At 35.3% G+C, this 24,957-nt stretch overlaps 1 protein-coding gene across 1 annotated transcript in view; it reads right to left on the reverse strand.

Moving 5' to 3' along the window:
- Positions 1-206: 206 nt before the first annotated feature.
- LOC145955666 (uncharacterized) overlaps positions 207-24,957 on the reverse strand; it is a 57,931-nt gene continuing 33,180 nt past the window's right edge. Inside the window, exons 2-6 of the mRNA XM_083070644.1 lie at positions 2,955-3,027; positions 2,464-2,556; positions 2,272-2,373; positions 1,887-2,171; positions 207-1,802 (exon numbers count right to left, since the gene is read on the reverse strand). Of these exons, the coding sequence (XP_082926770.1) occupies positions 1,920-2,171; positions 2,272-2,337 (318 nt within the window). The 5' untranslated portion in view covers positions 2,338-2,373; positions 2,464-2,556; positions 2,955-3,027 and the 3' untranslated portion in view covers positions 207-1,802; positions 1,887-1,919. The remainder of the gene's footprint in view (positions 1,803-1,886; positions 2,172-2,271; positions 2,374-2,463; positions 2,557-2,954; positions 3,028-24,957) is intronic.

The raw sequence follows: 24,957 nt of genomic DNA on the forward strand, positions 1-24,957 counted from the left end.
CATCTATATCTATTGTATTTATTGAAGGTTTTGCTAATGTTAATTTAGATAATAATTCTTTTATTTCTTCAATTTTTGAATCACTTTCATTTCCTAATTTTAATGAATCTATATGTGTGTTTAATTGGTATATTGGTTTGACTAAAGGTTTTGGAATACTACTAACTATGCTACTAGAGGGAATGTCTTTATCTTCTATTCTAGTTAATTGTTTTGACATAGTTTCTAACATACTATTAGAAAAATTTATTTGATTATGAAATTTTTTAATGTCTTTTTTACTAATTTCTTTTTCTGATTCATTAATAGTTTTATAGGGACTTGCTTCTACTTCTTGATTTTCTACTTTTCTTTTAATAGTAGTCATAGGAGGATATTCTGAGATAATAACTTCATTATTTACAGTTTTCCAAGTTTTATTGGTTTTTATTAAAGGATTTATTGATTTTAAAATATTGTTCTCTTTACAATGGTTTTCTAACCAATCAAAGAAATAAACATTAATCTTATTTTCTTCCATAAAAAAATAATAGTTATTTCTTAGATTAATAATTTCTTCTTGAGTAAAATTTGAAAAATACCATTCTCTTAATTCTTTATTATAATCAGCCTTAAAATCTTGATTAATCCATTCTTTATCAATTTGAAAAGGTTCTTGTCTTGTAATAGTATTAAGAACTTGAGAAGCATAAGGGTTAAAATCATCTACTTCTTCATGTTGAATATTTTAATAAACGGGTCTTGTTATTTTGGAATTAATATCTAATTTGGTTAAATCTATATTGATAGTGGATCCATCAACTGAATGTCTCGCACTATTACCTTTAAAAATCATTTGTGGTAAATTATTTTTGAAAGATGTTGATCTATTTAATCTTAACCTAATATCTGTACCATCTTGAATAATTTCCCTAACTTGTGTGTTATAAATTTTTGGTTCTTCTATGATATCTTCTAATAATCAATCTTTTGGAATTTATGAAATAACTTCAGCAGACGCCTAGGTACTTGTATTGAAGATTTCTTGAGATTTGCTTCAACTAATACAGTTTCATTCTTAGGTGAAGACCTAAGAGCTTTGTAATTGTAATCAATTTTTGTAATCTTATAGTATAATCTAACAATAACTTGTATTGGTCCAGATTCTCACTACAAGAAACTTGTTTGTTTGCGGCGGTTTTTTAGTAAGAGCGGCGGCGGTTTTGACTGCCACAAAATTATATTGCGGCGGTTTCTAAACCACCGCAATATCGTGCGTCGGGACTTCATTTTGCGGCGTTTTTTAAACAGCCACACAAATAGCCACAATATATTTGATAAAGTTGCGGCAGTTATGAAAGTGTCGCTATTTTGGAAAACTGATATAAGTTAAAAATTAGCGGCAGTTTTAACCCGCCGCAAATGTAAACGCACATTTTATAGTTCTTATCCAATTTGCAATTAAATGTTTATGATAATTACATTTTTCAACCTGTTTATTTAAATTCTCATCTCAAACATATGTGATAAAGATAAACTAATACAAATGATGCAAATAGAAGCGTCATTCATTAACTAAAGATATTAAATCCAAATTTAGTACATAATAGATTTGCATCTATCAAACATAGAAATAGTCCTTAAAATTAAGCAACTTAGGTACATAAAAACAACGAAAATATAAAGATGGTCCTAAAAGCTCCTAATAAACTAAAATTGAAGCAATTCTAAATAGTCCCTCATGATGACCCTCCATTGTCTTCAGGAACATGGCTAGACTCAAAAGAACGTCTCAAATCTGCTGGTGATCCCAATTCAGCTGCCTGAAATTAAAATAATCACAACTTAGATTCAAACTTTTACTTGGAAAATAAAATTTATGAATTTTTAAAGACTTTATTTTTTACCTGATTTCCTTTAACAATTTGCATAAGGAAAGCTTATTGTTCCTTCAAAACATCAACTTCACCAACTCGTGCCTTAAGCGCTTCAACTTCAGATTGCAATTGTGCTATCGTGGCCGCATCTGATGAAGATCCAGACCTTGCAGAGGAAGAATATGATCCAATGATTTGAGTTGGAGTAACCCCAAGTCCCATGCCTCGAACATATCCGGGATGCTCTTTTCCAAACACTTTCAAGAATGCCTCATTCTCAGAAGAAGTCTCCTGAATTTCATTATGCAATTGTTCCTACATATAATGTTGAATATATAGATAAATAGTAAAAGATTACATATATGAGTTAAGAGTAAATGGTAATTGAAAATTACAAATAATATATTATACTCACATATTTTTCTCTAGCATCTTCGCTTACAAATGAACCATCCTTTTTTTTATGAGCAATAGGATACATTTCTCCTCTACTATAATGTCGTCCATATTGCACTTCCTAACATTTTGCACCATTCCAAAAGTAATTATACAAACAATTCATTTTTTAGTTTCTTCAAACAAAATAGACTAAATGAACTTTTCATACCAACTCATCCCTTTTTCTTGCTAATGTCTTTGATCATAGAGTGTGTGGGATCAATAACTTTTCACGATTTGCTACATTTTTATTAGATATCTCCTACATTTAACAAAATTGAAAGTCAATATATGTAACCAAACTTATAACCAATGGAATAATAAGTTAGTTTAATATAAATTATAGTATAGTTCAAACTTACTAACTATAGTTCACTAAAATATAAAATAGTTTAGTTCAATTTTTAAAATTCACCAAAACCCATATGCTGATGTTCCTTAAAATACTGAGTACACATGTAGCTTATAGAAAGAAGCTATTAACATATTGTGGCAGAATTCACATCATTTAATCTTCTCTTACATCCAACTATTATCACAAAAACAGGTACCACAAAACATAGCATAAGGCATCCCAAGTTTTTCAACTCATAATCAGAATATCTTGCGTATAGAAGGGTGATGAATTTATTAACATATAGCTTGCTTATGTAGAGATACCTGGATTTTAGCTCCACGATATGTGATCACACCTGGGATGCAAAGTTAAGGTAGTAAACTCAAAGGAAGCAACCTATAAACCAAAACAAATAAAATCTTCAGAAAAATCTTCAATGCACGTTAAACTTTAGGTGATTTGGAAAATTGTTATGCTTCCCACCACCCAAACCCAATATAAAGACAAAATTATCCTAAAATTAGTTTTTCTCATATTTCTTATTCTCTAACTCGAGCATCATTTTCATATTTCAGGATATTGGCAAATAAAATTACAGTAAAATCAATGCTAAAATTAAATTATATTCTGAAAAAGATAGTCAAATTATAAAAACTAATTTAAGAATAAGTATGTCATTTCATAGCAAACATAGTATCCAACAATAATGCACAATACCAGGAAAGGTGCGAGTATGATGTTATATATTAATTCAAACACATATTGTGTCAATAACAATATCGTGCTCTGTTAGGAGTGTCATCAACAAAGTAAAACATTTTTTTGTTTACCTCACTAAATTAGTGTCATTAACAAAGTAACAAAATTAGTTCTAGACACAAAGGAAAAACGTTTTTTTTTCCTTATACTCAGTTAAACATGGTCAAGGTCCTTGTACTGTCACATTCACGAATTTGGTCCTCAAATTTTAAATAAACACGTGAATTTAAGAATTCATTATGTTTTGTAAAGTTTAAAGAATGCCTTCCTTCAGACTATGCTGGGTGTAGACTAGATAGGAAGAGCACAAGTGGAACTTGTCACTTACTAGGTAGTGCACTTGTTTCATGGCATAGCAAAAAGCAAGCTTGTGTTGCTTTGAGTACAGCTGAGGCTGAGTATATTGCTGCTGGAAGTTGTTGTGCTCAAATTCTTTGGATGAAACAACAATTAAGAGATTATGGAGTTGAGTTGAACAAAATTCCTTTGAGGTGTGACAATACAAGTGCAATAAATTTGACCAAGAATTCAATTTTGCATTCTAGAACAAAACATATTGAGATAAGACACCACTTTTTGAGAGATCATGTTCAAAGGAATGATTGTGTTGTAGAGTTTGTGGAAACTAGTAAACAACTAGTTGATATTTTTACAAAACCTCTACCAAGGGAAAGATTCAACCAATTAAGAATTGAATTAGGGATAATCAATGAATCATGTTTGAATTTATTAGGCTTTGAGAGTGAAAGTTAGAGATGTTTAATATTTAAGTGGCAAATTAGACTTGGTGTAATTTGAAGTGTTAAAATTTCTGAGAAACAAAACTTCTCTGGAATAATCGATTATCTTAAAATATAATCGATTATCTTAAGTAAACCCATGAAAATAATCGATTATTTGGGTAATAATCGATTATCTGGAACATGAAAAATTCAAAAAGCCACTAGAATAATCGATTATTCTGTAAATAATCGATTATATGGTAAGAAGGAACTCAAGAGTCTCTGGAATAATCGATTATCTTGGGTAATAATCGATTATCTGAGTAGTGGAATCTGAAAGGCCACTGGAATAATCAATTATTCTGTAAATAATCGATTATCTGGGCTGTGTTAGGAGAAAATAACCTCTGTAATAATCGATTATCTTGAAAATAATCGATTATCCATATCAGATTGCGTTTTTAAGGGATTTTTCTGATGCAAATAATCAATTATTTGCATAAATAATCGATTATCTGGGTGATTTTTAAAATTCCTGAAGCGTTTTGAACGGTTATCTATGCGCCAACTCTTAAAACCACCCATTACTCTTAAACTCAGAATGTGCTAGGGCATAAAAACATTTCTCACAACTTCACTTCTCTCATTCTCTCATTTTCTCTCAACCCATAAACCCTAACTCTCACAAACCCTCTCAAACCTCTCATTTTCTTCATCTTCTTCAATACCCACTCATGGCATCTTCATCAAAGAGACCAAAGAAGCTTGAAGTGAGGGGGAGCAAACGTCCTCTACCCTCTGGGAAACTGATTACGAAATGGTTTGCTGATGAGAAGGCTCAAGAGTACTATTTTGAGTGGTACGCCGGGCGGAGAATCATTCCTCCGAAGACTCTTAAACTTGAATGGTTTAAGAACGAAGTTTTAGTTTTCCAACCCTTCTAGAGCACCAAGAACTGGGCAAGTTTTTGGAAATAGAGGGTCCCTACTATCCTGAGTTAATCAGGTTGTTTCTCTGTTTCGCTTCGAGTAACGACGGCATCATGCAATCAGTGGTGAAAGGAAAGCTGATTAAGTTGTCCGGGCCAACGTTAAATGCTACTGCGGGGCTAAGCGGCACTGGATGGGAGAAACCCCAACCTTTCAATTTTGGGGATTTTGAATAGCTGATTACCTTCCAGGACTGTCAAAGGAACCCCGTGAACACCAACTATGAGAAGTTTCTGGCGGGAGGTATGAAAAAGAATTCCCGTTTAATTTCTTTCATAATTGCTTGGATGTTGAAACCTAGATTACATAATCATGCTCAAATGTCACGGGATGACATTTTGTTAATGCATGTTATTAAAAAGAAAATCAAGATCGATTGGGTATCGGTCGTAAATGATTGTATATGGAAAGCTAGGCGGAAGGAAGATGGTCCGATTCCATATGCTTTGTTATTATCCAAGATTTTTGAGATTGCTGGTGTGGATTTATCTGGGGAAAGGAAAATTGTTTTACATGCTTCGAACAAAATAGAGAAATTTTCTTTACATCACATGGGAATGCTTAAACAAGAAGACAAATGGGTGTTCAAAGGCGATGTACCCCCTACTCCGGAGCAGGCAACTGATGAAGAAGGTGTTTCGTCTCATGATGAGGATCAACCACCACAGGTGGAAGCTGAACCTAGCAGGGAGACTGAAGCGGAGCCAAAACCATTTTCACCATTTGAGCAAATCATGATAAACAAGCTGGATGCGGTAATGGAAATGTCAAGAAGACATGAATCTTTGTTTTCTGGTATTCTTGACAGGTTTGATGATCTGGATCATGAAGTGAGGCTGCTCAAGACTCACCTTAGCATACCGGAAGATGAGGATTGATCTTTGTCGTGTTTCTGTTTAGTTTTAATTAGGAGTTTAAATTCTGGTTTTGAACAATTAATTTCGATTTGGTTGTAATGATTTCAATTTTTGAACAATTTTAATGCTTTCTGTTGATTGAACAATTAAATTCTGATGAATTTGGAGTTTATTTTGCTGATATGATGGCTTGATTGTGGTTCCAAATTATGATTTGGAAAGCTGGTGCTGAAATGCTCTGTTTTGTGAGCATATGTGTTGATATTTTGGTTTTGATTTTGCTGGTTGAAATGCTCTGTTTTTGATATTGTGGTAATGTCTTTCTTGGCTTGACTTGTTCTGCGTTGTGGATCATTGGTGCACAAATGATTCAATTTGGATTGCTGAACCAAAGTTTTGTTTGACTTGGTTATTGCTGGATATACTCTGTTCATGGCTTATAATTGTGAAACTTGGCTTACTTTGTTTTTGATAATGCCAAAGGGGGAGAAAAGGTTGTGTTGTGTTGTGTGTATTAGTTGTTGTTTTTGCAGGTATTGTGCTTGTGTGTGTATTGTGCAGGTTGTATATGTTGGAATTAGGCACAATGGCTAAGAAGTTTGAAGCACAATTGCATGAGTTGATGTAGTGTGAATCATGGGTTGTCATCATCAAAAAGGGGGAGATTGTTGAGCTTAGGAGACCTTGAAGCCTAAAGGAGTTTTGATGATCACAACATAAGTGTACAAAAACAACTTAGAAGCACATGTACAAAAACAACTTACAACTTGGAAGCACAAAAACAAAGTCAAAGAAAAGTCAAGAAAATGCTATGTAATGGAGCTATGTAATAGAGTTTAGAAATTAAGTTGTTTTGAATGAGTTTTTATATTGTGTGTGCTTAAGTATGCTTTGTGCATAAGCAAATCTATATCTAAAGCTAAGTAGAGAGTGTGTGATGATGAGTGAAAAGGTTGGAAAGTTATTTTGAGACTTAAAACGAAGTTTTGAAAACTAACTCAAAATAATCGATTATCGTTAAATATAATCGATTATTCCAGCAACAGGCAAAATGGGATGCCTTGCTGCAATAATCGATTATTTGCCAAAATAATCGATTATCCCAGAAACAACTCTCTGGAATAATCGATTATCCAGCAAAATAATCGATTATATTGTTCTTGGTTGGTTTCTAGAAAACTTGAAGAACAAAATAATCGATTATTCTTTAAAATAATCGATTATCTGCATCTGAAACTTTTATAAATAGTTTGAACTTTGAGAAACTTCAGACATGAGTTAGAACTGATAATCAAACTGTGAAAAGCGTTTTGTGGAGTCTTTGTGACCATCTTGGAGAGTTTTCTTTGTGAAATCCAAGAGTGAAAACGTTTGTGAACAACTTTGTTAGAATATCATCATCATCATATTCTTGAAAGGGGAAGATAAAAGATTTGCTTCAAGAATTCCAGGTGAATTCGTTCCTTTGTTCTTTGTGAATCTTTGTAAAATCTTGAGAAGGGTTTCTCAAGTGGTAAGGTTTCTTGTAGTGGGTTTCTACAAGGGGTGCCTTCTTGGGGTCAAGAAAGTGGTTATCTTTAGTGTTGAAGTATATGCATGTGTGTGTGCTTGTAAACCTTCTTGCTTAAGATAGTGGAACAAATCTTAATTAGGTGTTGATTAAGGACTGGATGTAGGTCACATGTGGAGTGGCTGAACCAGTATAAAAGACTTGTGCAATCTTCTTCTACCTTATCTTTTACTTTGAGTAATTGCTTGATTGAACATTAAAGAAGATAATTTTTTATTAACATGTGTGTGTGAAAATTGTTGGTTTAAATCTGAATTAGAACATTATATTTGAACCTCACAATTTTGTAATCAAGAAAGCATATTGCATTCACACTTTCATAACAAGTCTTTAAGGGAGCTTCATTTGAAAAATTCAGTCTTAGAAAAGTTTAAATGAAATAAAGATCCTAAATACTCTGATAATTTTTAAAAAGTCATAGAATCCAATTCACCCCCCCTCTTGGGTTGTGCCATTATTTTCTAACATGGTGGCCTAAGGTGAAGAGAGGAGTAGAGAAATTGTATACTCGTGTTTAGTATGCTAGAAGTCTTTAGGAATTTTTGTAGCACTTAGACGTCCCATTTTGGACGTAAGATGATGAGTGGATAGGTCTTAATTGTAGGTTTGTCTGAGACGCTCAAGAGGTTGATTCTATTTGGGTTTTAGTGGATAGGCTCTCCAAGTTTACTTGTTTTGCCCTGATATCTTTTGGTGAAATTGATAGAGTTGTACATCAATAAGGTAGTGAGGTTGCATAAGAATTAGAAAGTAAGAAGCGAAGAGTCTACCATTGCAAAAATTTCGGGGACGAAATTTCATAAAGGAGGAGAGTATTGTAACAGCCCAAAATCGTTGGGCCAGAGGCCCAACTGATTGCCCGGAATGAGCTGTTTCAAAAGTGAAACGGGCTGTTCCGGAATAAGAAAAATGCCCAAAATTGGAGAAGCAGAATGGGCCGTTCTGGTTTGGAGAACGGGTCGTTCTGCTAGTTTTGAGAACGGGTTCTGGTTTTGGAACGGGCGGTTCCAGTTGAGAATTTTGCGTAGTTTCGAAGGGTCCAGAACGGCCATTCCACTTTTGGAACAGGCCGTTCCGGTAGGTGAGCCTCAAATTGTAACACCCCAATTTTCAAAAAGGTTATTATTATTATTATTATTAGATGATATTTGGTCATAATTATTTTAATAATTATAGAGGAATATTATTTTGTACGTTTTAAATAATTATTATTTTGGACAATTATTTTGTAACGTATTAAATAAGTATTTTTATTAGCATTTTTAAATAAATATTTATATGTTTTAAGAGAAGGTTGATTTTATATGATATTTTGTTATTGAAATTATATTATTATATTTAGGGTCAGAAATATATTATTATTATAGAGAAAAAATATTTTATAATATACATGTATTTATTTTATTTAATTATTTTGAGGAAAATTAGAAGTGGGTTAGAAGAGAAGGAAAATGGGTTGGGTTGACCCAGTCCAATGGATTAATTTTAAGAAAGGAGTCAGGTGGTGTTAACCCTATCTGCCTCATTTGCGTTCTGAAGGGTTAGGGAAAAAAAGAGGAGAAACAAAGAGCTCTAAGGAAGAGTACTCAGGAACAATCTTAGATCACACCAAGACCATTCATCTTCTGCTCATCCAGGTACGGGGGAGATGGGTTTCTTCATATGTGAATATAGGGGTGTTCGGGTAGTGAGGGCAATCCCTAAGTCCCTCTAGGAACTCTATTTAAAATTCTGAACGATTATCTGTGCAATCGATGTTCTAAATTCTTAATTCATTTGGAAGAACTTATTTCTTGAATTGTCTTTGAATTCCATTGGGGCTTTCTTGTTAATTCTTTATCCTTAAATTTGATGACTTGAATTTTATGTGTTAAGAAGAGTTTAGATATTTTTTTTTGTAAAACCAATGGAAACCAATTTTCGAGGCTTGAGATGTGTATGGATTGATTTGGAACGTATGAGGAATATAAATGGAGTTAAACCGAACCAACGGGGTGTAGAAGTAGTGAAAATTGGTAAAAACCTTGTTGAAACTCGTAAAACGCAGGTTTAATTTCACAGAGGGGAGTCTGGGCAGAGATTTGGGCGCTCAGCGCCAGTTTTGGGAGTCGGGCGTAGGGATCCCGACATACGTTTGTAATTTTGCGATATCTTTCTGTGTAGTTATCCAAATCGAGTTCCGTTTGTTTTGTTAGAAACTAGACATCTGGGGCTACCATTTAGACACAAGAATCGTGTAAAAATATTAATATTTGATCAAGTTATGTGAGTTGCAATTTGAGCCTTCCAATCTGTGTGCGAACCACAACATCAATTTTTGTGAGCCCTGAATGGTAACCTAAAAGACTTTATTAGGATTTGTGTTCTTCATGAAAGTTGTAGATATTGATGTTAGGATTCTAATGGAGTTGGGATCACTTAGAAAGGATATGTATATCTCGAGTTATGGTTAAATTATTAACTGAATGTCATAGATATTGTGATGTGTGTGAAGAATTATGTGAAATTTGTGGTCTATGATGTTGATAACTTAATGATAGGTACCTAGCATGTGAGGATGATATTGCATGGATTGTTATTGACATGTGATGATGTTATATAATGGAGATGCATTAATTATGAGTTACGTGGGATGCATATGAGTTGCATGAGACTTATGAGTTGCATGTGGTGCTTGAGAAGCCAGACGTGGCTATATTGCATTGGACCCTGGGCCCAGAGAGGGGTTGAGACAGGGGGGGACCATGACGGGAGGCATTCCATGCGTGGGCCGTTGGGTGTTTAACTGCGCAGCTCACTGGCCACAGAGGGTTTAACGGTGGGTGGATTGCCTTTGCACGGGCCGCTGGGTGTTTAACCGTGCAACATACTGGCCCTGGGAGGGTGTGAGAACGGTATGCCCACATTGGCAACAACTAAGGGAATTGACGAGGTACGCCCATTGTGCGGAGTGCCAAGTTGAGACTCTTAGGAGAGGAGATGTGTATGAGCATATAGTGAGCATGTGTACGAAAGCTTGTTTGATTGAAAAAAAATGATGTTTGGTAATTATATGAGATGTATTTGTTGTTTATAGTTAATGATGATATTTTGGTGCACGGTGTGGGGTGGGAATTGGGTAGCTCTATGTTCATATATGATGTTATCTATCTCTCACCGTCCTGTTTTTATGTGGTTTTCTTTTAGGTGAAGATGAAGGCACTCATAGTGTTGAGTTCTAAAGGGAAAGGGTTCTGCTCTGATAGGATGTGACATTGGGGCATGAATTTAGGATGCTTTAGTTATGAATTGTTATTGTCGTTTGAGGAGACTTATTTTTAGGAGTTTTATATTCACCTTATATTTGTAAATTCTGGATCCCTTTCATTTTTCTTTAGAGACCTTGATAATTTTCTTTTAAGAGTAAAACTTTATTATTATTATTATTATTATTTCTATTTATTTCAAGACTTGTGAACCTATGAGTTTTTATTAAAATATGTGGACCCTTCTTGATGTTATATTTATTGAATTATTCTTATTGTTGTTACTTATCTATTATGGGGTAGAAGGGTGTCACATTTAGTGGTATCAGAGCTTGGTTGATCCAATCGGCCGTGAGTTATGAGTCTACTATGCTTGTTTGGTAGATGAATGATGGAATATGTTTTGCTTTATGATGAGGATAATGATGATGATGATGATGTTTCCCTTGTGTTGTTAGTGTTGTGCTTACACTTATATTGTTTTCTCAGAATTTGGCTAAAAGACATGATATAGCTTAGTTGAGGCTATTCATGATTGCTTATTTGTTTTGATACTTCTTGCTTACGTAAGAAGTAGTGGTTGAGTGGTATCGCTCGTATTGCAAGCATATGTGCCAGTAGTAGTGGACGAAGCCTTGCTAATCAACTAGAAATTATTGGGACCTTAGATTTGGGTGAGACATTGATTTGTTGAGAGTTTACGGTTAATGGAGTTTCTAGAATCTATAGTTGTAGCGATTGAATCCAAGGAGGTTGTATATGAGAATTGGAGTTTTGGTATCCTTGATGAGAGATTGAAATGTTGGTAATTCCCTTGAGTGTTGGTGTTGGCATGTTTACCGTTTATGGTTTAGGTAGCATGTGAGTTTTATTTTCTAAGTCTGTTGTGCTAAATATGTGAGTTGTTTGGTTTAGGATTGTAGTGGGAAGCTTGAATATGAAGTTGAGGTGTGAGTTTGGAAGGGTTGATGTATTTTTGTGGCCTTAGATATATTGATATACTATTGCTGTTTGGTGTAGAGGATATTTTCGCTGCAGTTTTGTTGTGCCATTATGACTACCATATTGACAGATTTAGATTTTATGATATTCATAAAAGTTGTAGCCTTAGACGTTATCTTTCCAATGGAATTGGAATCAGGTAAAACGGAGGTCTAGAACTCCAGTTATAGCTACTTTGGTGATCAAAGGTCTAGCTGTAAGCGCCGAATATATCTGCTGCGGTTTTTGAAATTTTTAGCTAAGAAGAGGATCTTTTAGAATTTTATGTCTTCATAAGAGTTTTAACTTATTCTCTTAGCTTTCTTTTGAGATAGGTTTGAGATCATTTGGATGAGTATAACTCTCTAGGTATCATTTTCTTTGATCATTGTTGAAGGGATATGTATGGTGTCATGATATTTTTGAATCGTTAGACAATGCAAGGATAAAAATTGATTTTTGTCATGATTCTAAGATGTTAGGTGGATTGAGAGGTTGTTTAAGATTGTATGATGTTATGTGGTAAAGTTGATTCATGCTTTATGGTGTAAACGATGATTGATTCGTATATGCTTAGGGATAGTATATATGAAGATTTTAAAGTAGGTATTCTAATATGATTTGATATGCATGTATGTATATATGAGGATAGATGACTTTATGGATCAATTAGTGGATGTTTGTGTATTAATGAGATTGATCTTAGGATGTGATATCACCATATTAAGAGTTAAGTGTGAAGATATATCCAAGATAAATTTAGGATAGATTATCTAAGTATGATTTTTGACTGTATGAGATGAGTGTTCTAGGCCATGTAATTTTCTTGCGGAGGTATAACGTAGATCTATCTAAGATAGAAGTTGTGCTTAAGTGAGAGATACATGAGTCTATTAGCGAGGTTATGAGTTTCTTGGATTAGCTCATTGTTGTTGGATATTTATTGAGTAACTTTCTAAGATAGCATTACCTTTGAACATATTGAGTAAGAAGAGTGTTATTTTTGTGTGAGATAGTAAGTGTGATAGTAGTTTCCAAATTCTTAAGGAAATATCGACTAGTGCGCTAGTGTGAGCATTGGCCGATCTTAGTAAGCCTTTTGTGATATATAGTTATGCTTCTAAAGATATGTTTGGGAGGAGTATTGTGACAAGAAGGAAAGGTAGTAGGTTATGATTTTAGGCAATTGAAAATTCATGAGAGGAATTTTCTTATCTATGACCTTGAGTTAGTAGCTTTAATATTTATACTAAGATTTGGAGACATTATGTATATGATTCCAAGCTTGAAGTATTTTTTGATCGTTAGAGCCTTAATTATCTGTTGACTGAGTAGTTAATTATGTGACTAAAGAGATAGTTTAATTTCTAGAGGACTAATATTTCAAACTTAGTTGTTAATTGAGTAAAGCTATTGTGGTGACCGATGTTTTGTGTAGGAAACCTTTATATTTATCTTCCCTTATGATTAGAGAGATGAATCCTTTTGGCTCAAATTAGAGATTTAAGTTTGGCTTATAAGGTTACTCTTAGTAGTGTGAGACTAAGTATGACTTGAGTAACGAATGGATTGTTGAAGGAAATTGGAGAAGCACAATTTTGTTGACAAGATATGAGGCTATAGGATAAGGTGATGGATAAGAGTTTGACTTGGGTGTAGATGGAGTGGTGAAATTAGAGATCTGATATGTATACCTAGTGAACTTACGCTTAGGTGCTTAATCTTTAGAGATGATCATAGAAGTAAAACCAATGTTGTAGCAGATGCCTTGATTATGATAACCTCTGGTATATCGTTTATGATGATTTAAGGGTTGGATTTGATTGAAGAATTTAGAGACTTATGCTTTGTGTGTGAGATTATCCTTAGGAGCATTGAATTGATTATGTTGAAAGTGACTAGTGAATTAATGGATGAGATTAGAGAAGCCTAGGAGTTAGAGCCTTTCTTAGAGAACCAAGTGGAAAAGATTGGTAGGAGTGTAGATAATTTTTTTGAGTAGAATCGATGTTATTTTGAGGTGCAAGAACAAATTTGGGTGCTTAGTAACCTTCAATTAAGAAAGATGATTTTAGAGGAAGGACATTCATTTAGGAGCTACTGAGATGTATCGGGACCTTAGGAGGATGTATCAGAGTGGTGCAGCGAAAGCATGGTGGCCTAAGGTGAAGAGAGGAGTAGAGAAATTGTATGCTCGTGTTTAGTATGCAAGAAGTCTTTTGGAATTTTGTAGCACTTAGACGTCCCATTTTGGAACTGTAATGGTGAGTGGATAGACCTTAATTGTAGGTTTGTCTGAGATACTTAAGAGATCGATTCTATTTGTGTTTTAGTGGATAGACTCGCCAAGTTTACTTGTTTTACCTTTAGATATCCTTTGGAGAAATTGATAGAGTTGTACATCAATAAGGTAGTGAGTTTGCATAAGGATTAGAAAGTAAGAAGAGAGAAGTCTACCATTACAAAAATTTCGGGGACGAAATTTCTTAAAGGATGAGAGTATTGTAACACCCCAATTTTCAAAAAGGTTATTATTATTATTATTATTATTATTATTAGATGATATTTGGTCATAATTATTTTAATAATTATAGAGGAATATTATTTTGTACGTTTTAAATAATTATTATTTTGGACAATTATTTTGTACGTATTAAATAAGTATTTTTATTAGCATTTTTAAATAAATATTTATATGTTTTAAGAGAAGGTTGATTTTATATGATATTTTGTTATTGAAATTATATTATTATATTTAGGGTCAGAAATATATTATTATTATAGAGAAAAAATATTTTATAATATACATGTATTTATTTTATTTAATTATTTTGAGGAAAATTAGAAGTGGGTTAGAAGAGAAGGAAAATGGGTTGGGTTGACCCAGTCCAATGGATTAATTTTAAGAAAGGAGTCAGGTGGTGTTAACCCTATCTGCCTCATTTGCGTTCTGAAGGGTTAGGGAAAAAAAGAGGAGAAACAAAGAGCTCTAAGGAAGAGTACTCAGGAACAATCTTAGATCACACCAAGACCATTCATCTTCTGCTCATCCAGGTACGGGGGAGATGGGTTTCTTCATATGTGAATATAGGGGTGTTCGGGTAGTGAGGGCAATCCCTAAGTCCCTCTAGGAACTCTATTTAAAATTCTGAACGATTATCTGTGCAATCGATGTTCTAAATTCTTAATTCATTTGGAAGAACTTATTTCTTGAATTGTCTTTGAATTCCATTGGGGCTTTCTTGTTAATTCTTTATCCTTAAATTTGATGACTTGAATTTTGTGTTAAGAAGAGTTTAGATTTTTTTTTTTGTAAAACCAATGGAAACCAATTTTCGAGGCTTGAGATGTGTATGGATTGATTTGGAACGTATGAAGAATATAAATGGAGTTAAACCGAACCAACGGGGTGTAGAAGTAGTGAAAATTGGTAAAAACCTTGTTGAAACTCGTAAAACGCAGGTTTAATTTCACAGAGGGGAGTCTGGGCAGAGATTTGGGCGCTCAGCGCCAGTTTTGGGAGTCGGGCGTCGGGATCCCGACATACGTTTGTAATTTTGCGATATCTTTCTGTGTAGTTATCCAAATCGAGTGCCGTTTGTTTTGTTAGAAACTCGACATCTGAGGATACCATTTAGACACAAGAATCGTGTAAAAATATTAATATTTGATCAAGTTATGTGAGTTGCAATTTGAGCCTTCCAATCTGTGTGCGAACCACAACATCAATTTTTGTGAGCCCTGAATGGTAACCTAAACGACTTTATTAGGATTTGGGTTCTTCATGAAAGTTGTAGATATTGATGTTAGGATTCTAATGGAGTTGGGATCACTTAGAAAGGATATGTATATCTCGAGTTATGGTTAAATTATTAACTGAATGTCATAGATATTGTGATGTGTGTGAAGAATTATGTGAAATTTGTGGTCTATGATGTTGATAACTTAATGATAGGTACCTAGCATGTGAGGATGATATTGCATGGATTGTTATTGACATGTGATGATGTTATATAATGGAGATGCATTAATTATGAGTTACGTGGGATGCATGAGTTGCATGAGACTTATGAGTTGCATGTGGTGCTTGAGAAGCCAGACGTGGCTATATTGCATTGGACCCTGGGCCCAGAGAGGGGTTGAGACAGGGGGGACCATGACGGGAGGCATTCCATGCGTGGGCCGTTGGGTGTTTAACTGCGCAGCTCACTGGCCACAGAGGGTTTAACGGTGGGTGGATTGCCTTTGCACGGGCCGCTGGGTGTTTAACCGTGCAACATGCCGGCCCTGGGAGGGTGTGAGAACGGTATGCCCACATTGGCAACAACTAAGGGAATTGACGAGGTACGCCCATTGTGCGGAGTGCCAAGTTGAGACTCTTAGGAGAGGAGATGTGTATGAGCATATAGTGAGCATGTGTATGAAAGCTTGTATGATTGAAAAAAAAATGATGTTTGGTAATTATATGAGATGTATTTGTTGTTTATAGTTAATGATGATATTTTGGTGCACGGTGTGGGGTGGGAATTGGGTAGCTCTATGTTCATATATGATGTTATCTATCTCTCACCGTCCTGTTTTTATGTGGTTTTCTTTTAGGTGAAGATGAAGGCACTCATAGTGTTGAGTTCTAAAGGGAAAGGGTTCTGCTCTGATAGGATGTGACATTGGGGCATGAATTTAGGATGCTTTAGTTATGAATTGTTATTGTCGTTTGAGGAGACTTATTTTTAGGAGTTTTATATTCACCTTATATTTGTAAATTCTGGATCCCTTTCATTTTTCTTTAGAGACCTTGATAATTTTCTTTTAAGAGTAAAACTTTATTATTATTATTATTATTATTATTATTTCTATTTATTTCAAGACTTGTGAACCTATGAGTTTTTATTAAAATATGTGGACCCTTCTTGATGTTATATTTATTGAATTATTCTTATTGTTGTTACTTATCTATTATGGGGTAGAAGGGTGTCACACAAATCGTATAAATAGCGCCTCTCACCTCTAATTTTCACACATCTCTCATTCTCTCTTCCTATTATCTTCTGTTCTCTCTTCTTTCCCTCTTCTCTCTAAAGACCAAGGGGCATTTAGAGGAGGAGACCAAGAGATTCATGTTTTAGTTCAACTACTGTTTATCCAGGTACGGGGAAAAAGGAGATTATTTGTATGCAAAGTTACATGAGGGAATTGGGTAGAAGAGGAAGCTCGTAGGATTATGAATAATTTATTAATTATTTCTGTTTGGAAAATTATTGGTCTTATTTGATTCTTTATATATTTAGGACTACGAATATATGATTTATTTGTAAAAATGCTCTAGGAGAGAGAACGAAATTATAGAAAAGTGCCTGTAAGCCAGGTTTTGAAAAAATTGGAATATTTCCATTTGAGGAATTGTTGATCCCATTAGATTCTGTATGTGTTGAGGATTAGAAATGATGGAGGACCATCCTTGGTACTTCATGTGAGACCCATCACATGGTTCATGGTTAGGAGAATGCAGAGATACCATGTATGGATCCACCTCTTAGGCCCAATTTGAGTAGTATAGAATTTTACTTGTATTTCCAATTTTACCCTTGTATTTTGGGGTATCTTAGTCATATGATTTATTTTCTTTTGTATTTCCCATTTTACCCTTGTATTATGGGGTGCTCTAGATGATTAGGTTTTTAATTTTGGGCTAGGGTGTAACATTAGGAGGTGACACATTTTTTGGTGTTCTTGGACCTATTTTTGGTGTTAGAAAGGCTTAGGCCCAAGTGGAGGGCAAAGGTTGCATGGTCTTATCATGCACCTAGATATAGCCAATCTAAACCCAAAGATTCCATCCTTGGCCACCAAGTTGTATCTAGGGTTAATTTGAATTTTATTTGGAGTGCATTTGCCTTGTGAAATGCAACCCTAGATGCCTTCCCTCCTATAAATACCCAATGCACCACACCTTGTAAATACTTTGGATTATATGATATTGAGTGAGCATTTTATGCCTCAAAATCCCATCCTTAGTCACTAGGTTAACTTCGGCTAACCCCTTCATTCTCACCCTTGGAGAGTGAAACCCTAGAGTGGCCTCCACCTTCACTTGGTGTGAGCCAACCTTTGAGCCCAAAACACTTCCGCCACCCTTCACCATATCACACCTAGCTTCATTTTTCCACCATAAAAATTCCTTTGCCTAACCTTTGGTGAGCCTAGATCATGGGTAAGGTGACTCCCTTCAACACATCACTTACAACCATGGAAGGAGGGTCTCCCATCAAGTGGTATCTAGAGCCAAGGTTCATCAAGGGTAACATCTTGCCATTTTCCTTCCATTCGGTCTTTGTCTTCTTTATTGTCTTTCTTTGTATGGACGAATGCTTTGTGGTTCATATTTTGTTCCTTGTCAACCTTCCTTGAACATTTTAGGTTTCCATTGCTAGGTCATATCCATGCTTTCCTATTTTTAGGTTGAGTCTCATATGAACATCAAGAACATGATAAACATGTTTTTTTTTTTTTTTGAATCTTTTAAGTTTTGTCAAAGTCTTGTTTCCTATATTTTGTCAAAAAAAATTCCATGTATGTATGCCAAACACTTTGCATGAATGCATGAATCAAAAAAATACCATGATGCATAACATAAGTGGGCGTGACATATAGAAGCTTTCTAGGGGTCATTCATGCATGCTACTTAGTCCTAGCATGTTCCTTGTATTTTTTAGTTTCCATGTGTAAAATGCTTCCTTGCACATGCATGTAAATTGCTGCCCACTTTTTCCTTGCATTCCACTTGTTATGGTCTATATTTGATGCTTAAAAACCCTAAAAGAATCTAAGAGGTGTGTTGGAAAATTTGTGCAAAACAACTTGTACTAGATAGTACAAATCTAATTCCACTCAAAAGATACCCTAAACACCTCTAAGAAACCGCCACTTGTCCTCCTCTCCTTCTCCTAAATTTGACCTAATTTCTTCCCACCCACAAGTGCAAAACCTAAGCAAAAAATGGGCTAAACATTAAAGAAAAGAAATTGGACCCAAAGTATAAAAAAAAATTGACGTGAAAATAGAAAAAAAAAAAGAACAAAAAAAAAATTGACCAAAAAGGACTTGTTGCTAGACTTGTGGACTTGGACCAATACCTATGCTTTTTGGAGTTGGACTTAAGACCATTATTGAACCTATTTTGAGACTTTAAATTTGGCTGGACCGAATCATATAAAAGACTTAAGCAAGTGGACTAAACACTAATCCATTCTAGTGTCATTCTAGGATTACTCTTTTGTGTGCTTCCTTTTTAATTGTGTCTTAATTTTAGTTTGTCTTTTCTTTGGCCTCTTTTGTTTTGTCTCAACCTACTCTCTTTGGGTTTAGCCTTTCCTAATTGTGCATTTTCAGTTTTTATTTCTTGGACTCTTGCTCTTTGGGTTGGTTTCATTTTGAATGTAGGTGAAGAACCTATCTAGCAAACTAGCAAACCTTTGGTGGATTTGAGTGGAGGAGTGAACCGAATCCAAACCTAGTCTTTGGAGGGATTTACACCACACAAAACGAGTGTTAAAAACTTGGAGAGGACTAACAAAGTTTGCTCATTGTGAAGGAACAAAAGTGGAGGAGTTGAAGGCCTAAAAATTTTGTCTTTTCAATTTTTGCTTGATTTCTTTTGGGTCACTTGTATTTGGGCCTTCTTTCTTTATTTTGGTTTATAATAGGCCATTTCTAAACCTCTTCATTTTGGTTTAGTTTCGTGTAGTTGAAGGTGATTTGAAAACCTTCACCTAGGACTTTGACTAGTATATGTTTTAAGTGCTTTCCTTTTGCATGTTTTAAAGCTTTTGGTAGTATAATTGTTTAGGGTTTTATCTTTGTCTCCAATTCCGTTTAGAAGGCTTGCTTTTTCCTAATAGGGGGAACGTGCACACACACACTTTATTTTTGTGCCAAATTGTTTTGTGAGAAAAGTGGAAAAGGCTTAGTGATTTTTACTTGATAAGGCTTGGTTATTAAGTGATTCCTAGTAGTCCACCTCCCTTTGATAGTTCACTTTGTACACTTAGGCCTTTTTCTACCTATCTTGCACCTTGAAAACCTTTTTGTGAAAACCTTTTTTATCACTCACTCTTTGTGAAAACCTTTTTCAACCTTTTTGAAAAACAACTTTGTGAAAACCTTTTTGGATCAAAGATGGGTGATCATTCTAGTGTCCATGGTCATAACTCATATAGTACTAGGTCTAGTGTTAGGGATGAACTTAGGCAACTAAAAGAGTACCTAAGAAAAAAAGAAGAGGAAAATATAAAAAGAGAGAAAGAGTTGAGAAGAAAAGAAAGAGAAAATGAAAAAAATAATGAAGAAATAAGAAGGTTGCTTGCTAGGCTAGTTGTGGGAGGAGAGGCTAGTGGTTCAAAACCAAGAGTCACTTCTCCTAAATCCTCAAGAGGAAAGGGGCATATGATACATTCAAGTGTTCATGAGGAGGAAGGGCATCATACCCAACCTCCAAGTGATATCTTTTATAGTAGTCATCACAATGATGATTACTATCAAAGACCCCCAAGGAAACATAGACATAGGGAGTCTTCCAATAGGAAACCCAACATCATTCTTCCCCCATTTCATGGCAAAGACAATGTTGAGAATTATTTGGATTGGGAAATGAAAGTTGAACAATTTTTCTCTTGCCATAGGGTGAGTGAAGATAGGAAGGTTTCTTTAGCAACCCTTAGCTTCCAAGGGCATGCTATGTATTGGTGGACCTCCTTAGAAAAAGAATGGAGAATAAATCATGAGCCCCCAATCCAATATTGGAATGAGCTCCGTAGTGCCTTAAGAAGGAGGCATATTCTTCCATACTATGACCGAGAGCTTATGGATAAGCTTCAAAGATTGAAACAAGGGTCCTCTAGTGTGGAAGAATATAGGCAATCTATGGAGTTGCTCATGATGAGGGCTGGGATTAGGGAGGAAGAGAGGACCACAATCTCTAGATTTCAAAGTGGTCTTAATCTTGAGATAAGAGACAGAGTTGAACTTTTACCTTATAAGTATTTGAATGAACTAGTTCAACTTTGTTCAAGAGTGGAGCATCAACTTACAAGAAAACCTTTTCGAAAAGACTCCACTCCCTCTTATTCCAAGAGTTTTAAGAAGGAGGGCCACCCTTCCCTACCTTATCCCAAAGAAGAAAAAGAAAAAGAAAAAGAAAAATCATCTTTTAAAGCACCTTCCAAAGAGTCTAAGTCAAGTGAAATCAAGTGCTTCAAGTGTCTTGGAAGAGGACATATTGCTTCCCAATGTCCTACAAAGAAAACTATGGTTTTAAAAGCCCAAGACCACTATAGTAGCCTTGATGAAGCTACTTCTTCTTCCTTTAGTAGTGAAGAAGAAGCCATAGATTCCGAGGAAGAAATTTTACCTTGTGAAGGAGACTTACTATTGGTTAGAAGGCTTCTTAACAATCAACCTAGTAGCATTGACCAATCTCAAAGAGAGAACTTGTTTCAAACAAAATGCAAGATTCTAGAAAACACTTGTTCTCTCATTGTAGATAGTGGGTCTACTTCAAATTGTTGTAGTACTAGATTGGTTGATAAGTTAGCTTTGACTACAAAACCTCATCCTAAACCTTATAGAATGCAATGGATCAATGAGGAGAGAGGTATTGTAGTTAACCAACAAGCAAGCATACCAATCTCCATTGGCAATTATAAAGAAGAAGTTTTGTGTGACATAGTGCCATTGGAGGTTAGTCATGTATTACTTGGGAGGCCATGGCAATTTGACAAGCAAACAATCCATGATGGTCTCACCAATAAAATAAGTTTCCAACACTTGGGAAAGAAATTTGTGTGGTGTCCTCTATCACCTTCTCAAGTGAATGAGGACCAACTCAAATTAAAAGCTAAGAAAGATGAGGAGGAGAAAAGCAAAAACAAAAACAAAAAGAAAAGAAAAGAAAAAAATAATTTTTCCTTTGAAGAAAAAGGGCTAGGTTCAAGAGAACCTTAACCCTTGTGCCATCCTCATTCTTTTGGTGCCAAAGAAAGATGGCAATAGAGGATGTGCACCAATTTAGAAAGCCATCAATAAAGTATTGGCACCCAATCCCTAAGATAGACGATTTAATGAATGAATTACATGGGGTCACCACAACTTTTGAAAATTTTCTTATATGGTTATGCCTTTTGGCTTCCTCAATGAACCTAACACTTTCATTCAACAAATTGTGTACTTAAGGATTGCATAGCTAAGTTTTAGTATTTTACTTCCCTAATTGTGGTTTCACATCATTTTGAAGGATCAATGGAATGGAAGAGCTTAAAGAATTGAAGACAAATCCTTCTCAAGAAGGAGGGGATGATGGAGGACCATCCTTGGTACTTCATGTGAGACCCATCACATGGTTCATGGCTAGGAGAATGGAGAGATACCATGTATGGATCCACTTCCTAGGCCCAATTTGAGTAGTATAGAATTTTACTTGTATTTCCAAATTTACCCTTGTATTTTGGGGTATCTTAGTCATAGGATTTATTTTTGGGCTAAGGTATTTGATTAGGGTGGGATAAAAGCTAGACGTATTTTTTTGTGGCTATTGGACCTATTTTTGGTGTTAGAAAGGCTTAGGCCCAAGTGGAGGGCAAAGGTTGCATGGTCTTATCATGCACCTAGATGTAGCCTAACTAATCCCAAAGATTCCATCCTTGGCCACCAAGTTGCATCTAGGGTTAATTTGCATTTCATTTGGTGTGCATCTGGCTTGTGAATTTTTGCCATGCATTCTCCAAATGCAACCCTAGATGCCTCCCACTCCTATAAATACCCTAGGTTATGCATCATGTAAATACTCTGGAAATTGAATATAAAGAGAGCATTTTTGCCTTTATATCATCCTTAGTCACCTTGGCTATTTTCGGCCACCTCCCATCCTATCTCCACCTTGAGAGCTAAACCCTAGAAGTGGCCTTCATCTACCTTGAAGTGAGTCAAACCCTAGAGTGCCCTCTCAAACCTTTCATAAAACACTTCATCCACACTCTCCATTTTTATCCATTCCACCATATTCCTTCTCTAAACAAAACGCCACCTTTGAAGAACTTGATCCAAGGAGTCAAGGTGTCCTCACATTGATCAACCAATCCATCAATGCTAGAAAGGATGCCATCAAGTGGTATCATCACATGGTTCATGGCTAGGAGAATGGAGAGATACCATGTATGGATCCCCCTCCTAGGCCCAATTTGAGTAGTATAGAATTTTACTTGTATTTCCAATTTTACCCTTGTATTTTGGGGTATCTTAGTCATAGGATTTATTTTTTTTTTGTATTTCCAATTTTACCCTTGTATTATGGGGTGCTCTAGATGATTAGGTTTTTAATTTTGGGCTAGGGTGTAACATTAGGAGGTGACGCATTTTTTGGTGTTCTTGGACCTATTTTTGGTGTTAGAAAGGCTTAGGCCCAAGTGGAGGGCAAAGGTTGCATGGTCTTATCATGCACCTAGATATAGCCAATCTAAACCCAAAGATTCCATCCTTGGCCACCAAGTTGCATCTAGGGTTAATTTGCATTTCATTTGGAGTGCATTTGCCTTGTGAAATGCAACGCTAGATGCCTCCCCTCCTATAAATACTCAATGCACCACACCTTGTAAATACTTTGGATTATATGATATTGAGTGAGCATTTTATGCCTCAAAATCCCATCCTTAGTCACTAGGTTAACTTCAGCTAACCCCTTCATTCTCCACCCTTGGAGAGTGAAACCCTAGAGTGGCCTCCACCTTCACTTGGAGTGAGCCAACCTTTGAGCCCAAAACACTTCCGCCACCCTTCACCATATCACGCCTTGCTTCCTTTTTCCACCATAAACAACATTCCTTTGCCTAACCTTTGGTGAGCCTAGATCATGGGTAAGGTGACTCCGTTCAACACATCACTTACAACCATGGAAGGAGGGTCTCCATCAAGAAATACATATTTAATTTGTAAGAATGATGATCTGAGAGGGAGAACGAAACTGTAGAAAAGTGCTTGTGAGTTAAGTTTTGGAATAATTGGGGGTTTTACTGTTTATGTTAAAATTATATTAAATTGATAATTCTATTGATTATTTTATTAATTTATGAATTTTATTGTTATGTTAATTGATAAGAATTGATGATCTAGATGTGAATTGCTTGAGGGGTATGTGAACCCTTATTTTGTGGGACTTATCTATCGTGTATGTGATATGGAATTGTGTATGTAATATTTAATTGAGATATGAGATGAGATGTTGTGTGGATATGATTATGATTGTGATTGTGGTTCCTCACACTAATGACCAGGGATGAGACGAACCTTGAGTAGTGATGCTTCAAGGACGAGCGTGCCCCTGACATGGTGTAGGATGAGTGAGGCAATTAACACGCATCACTTATGTCAAATATGGCAGCCCTGGCATAGGGTTAATTGCAAGAGATTGTGTGGATTGTAATGTGCTTGTGGATCCTCACACTAATGACCAGGGATGAGACGAACCCTGGGTAGGTGATGCTTCGGGGACGAGCGTGCCCCTGGCATGGTGTGGGATGAGTGAGGCAATTAACCGTATCACTTGTGTCAGATGTGGCGTGGCCTTGGCATAGTGTTAATTGTAAGATTTATGTGGATTGTGATGGATTGATGTAATTGTGAATTGAGATGTGAAGATGATGAATAATTGATAAATTATGATATATATATATGAATGCTTGTAAGTATTTTATTAAGCAATGAGTTTTGATGAGATTACATTAGTGGTGTGTTTGCATGTGCTTTGCATATAGGTATTTTCTTTTCTCACCGTATAAATTGTGGATGTTTTAGGTGAGGAAGATTCGGCTTCGAATGGCATCTAGAATGCCAACAGTGGAATTGTGGGTATGCTCTAATATTGTGACATCAGGACAGAGGATTTTTAGGACATAGATTTTTATATGGATTTGGAATTGTAATTATTACTTTTGAAAATAATTTGTAAACTCCTGTGTTTCATTTTTATTATTGTGGTTATTGAAGAATAATTTCAAATATTCTCGTGTGAACCCTTTTACCAAAATTGAAAAATTTATTTGTAAGTTTTCATTATTACAATATATGCGTTGGGGTAGTAAGGGTGTCACAAGACTTTATTCCCAATATTAGAGTTATATGTGCCCCACTCTATGAACGCCTTAGAAAAAATCCAAA

Source organism: Cajanus cajan, chromosome 3 (assembly GCF_000230855.2).
Source record: "Cajanus cajan strain Asha chromosome 3, NIPB_CcT2T_4, whole genome shotgun sequence".
Taxonomy (NCBI): Eukaryota; Viridiplantae; Streptophyta; class Magnoliopsida; order Fabales; family Fabaceae; genus Cajanus; species Cajanus cajan.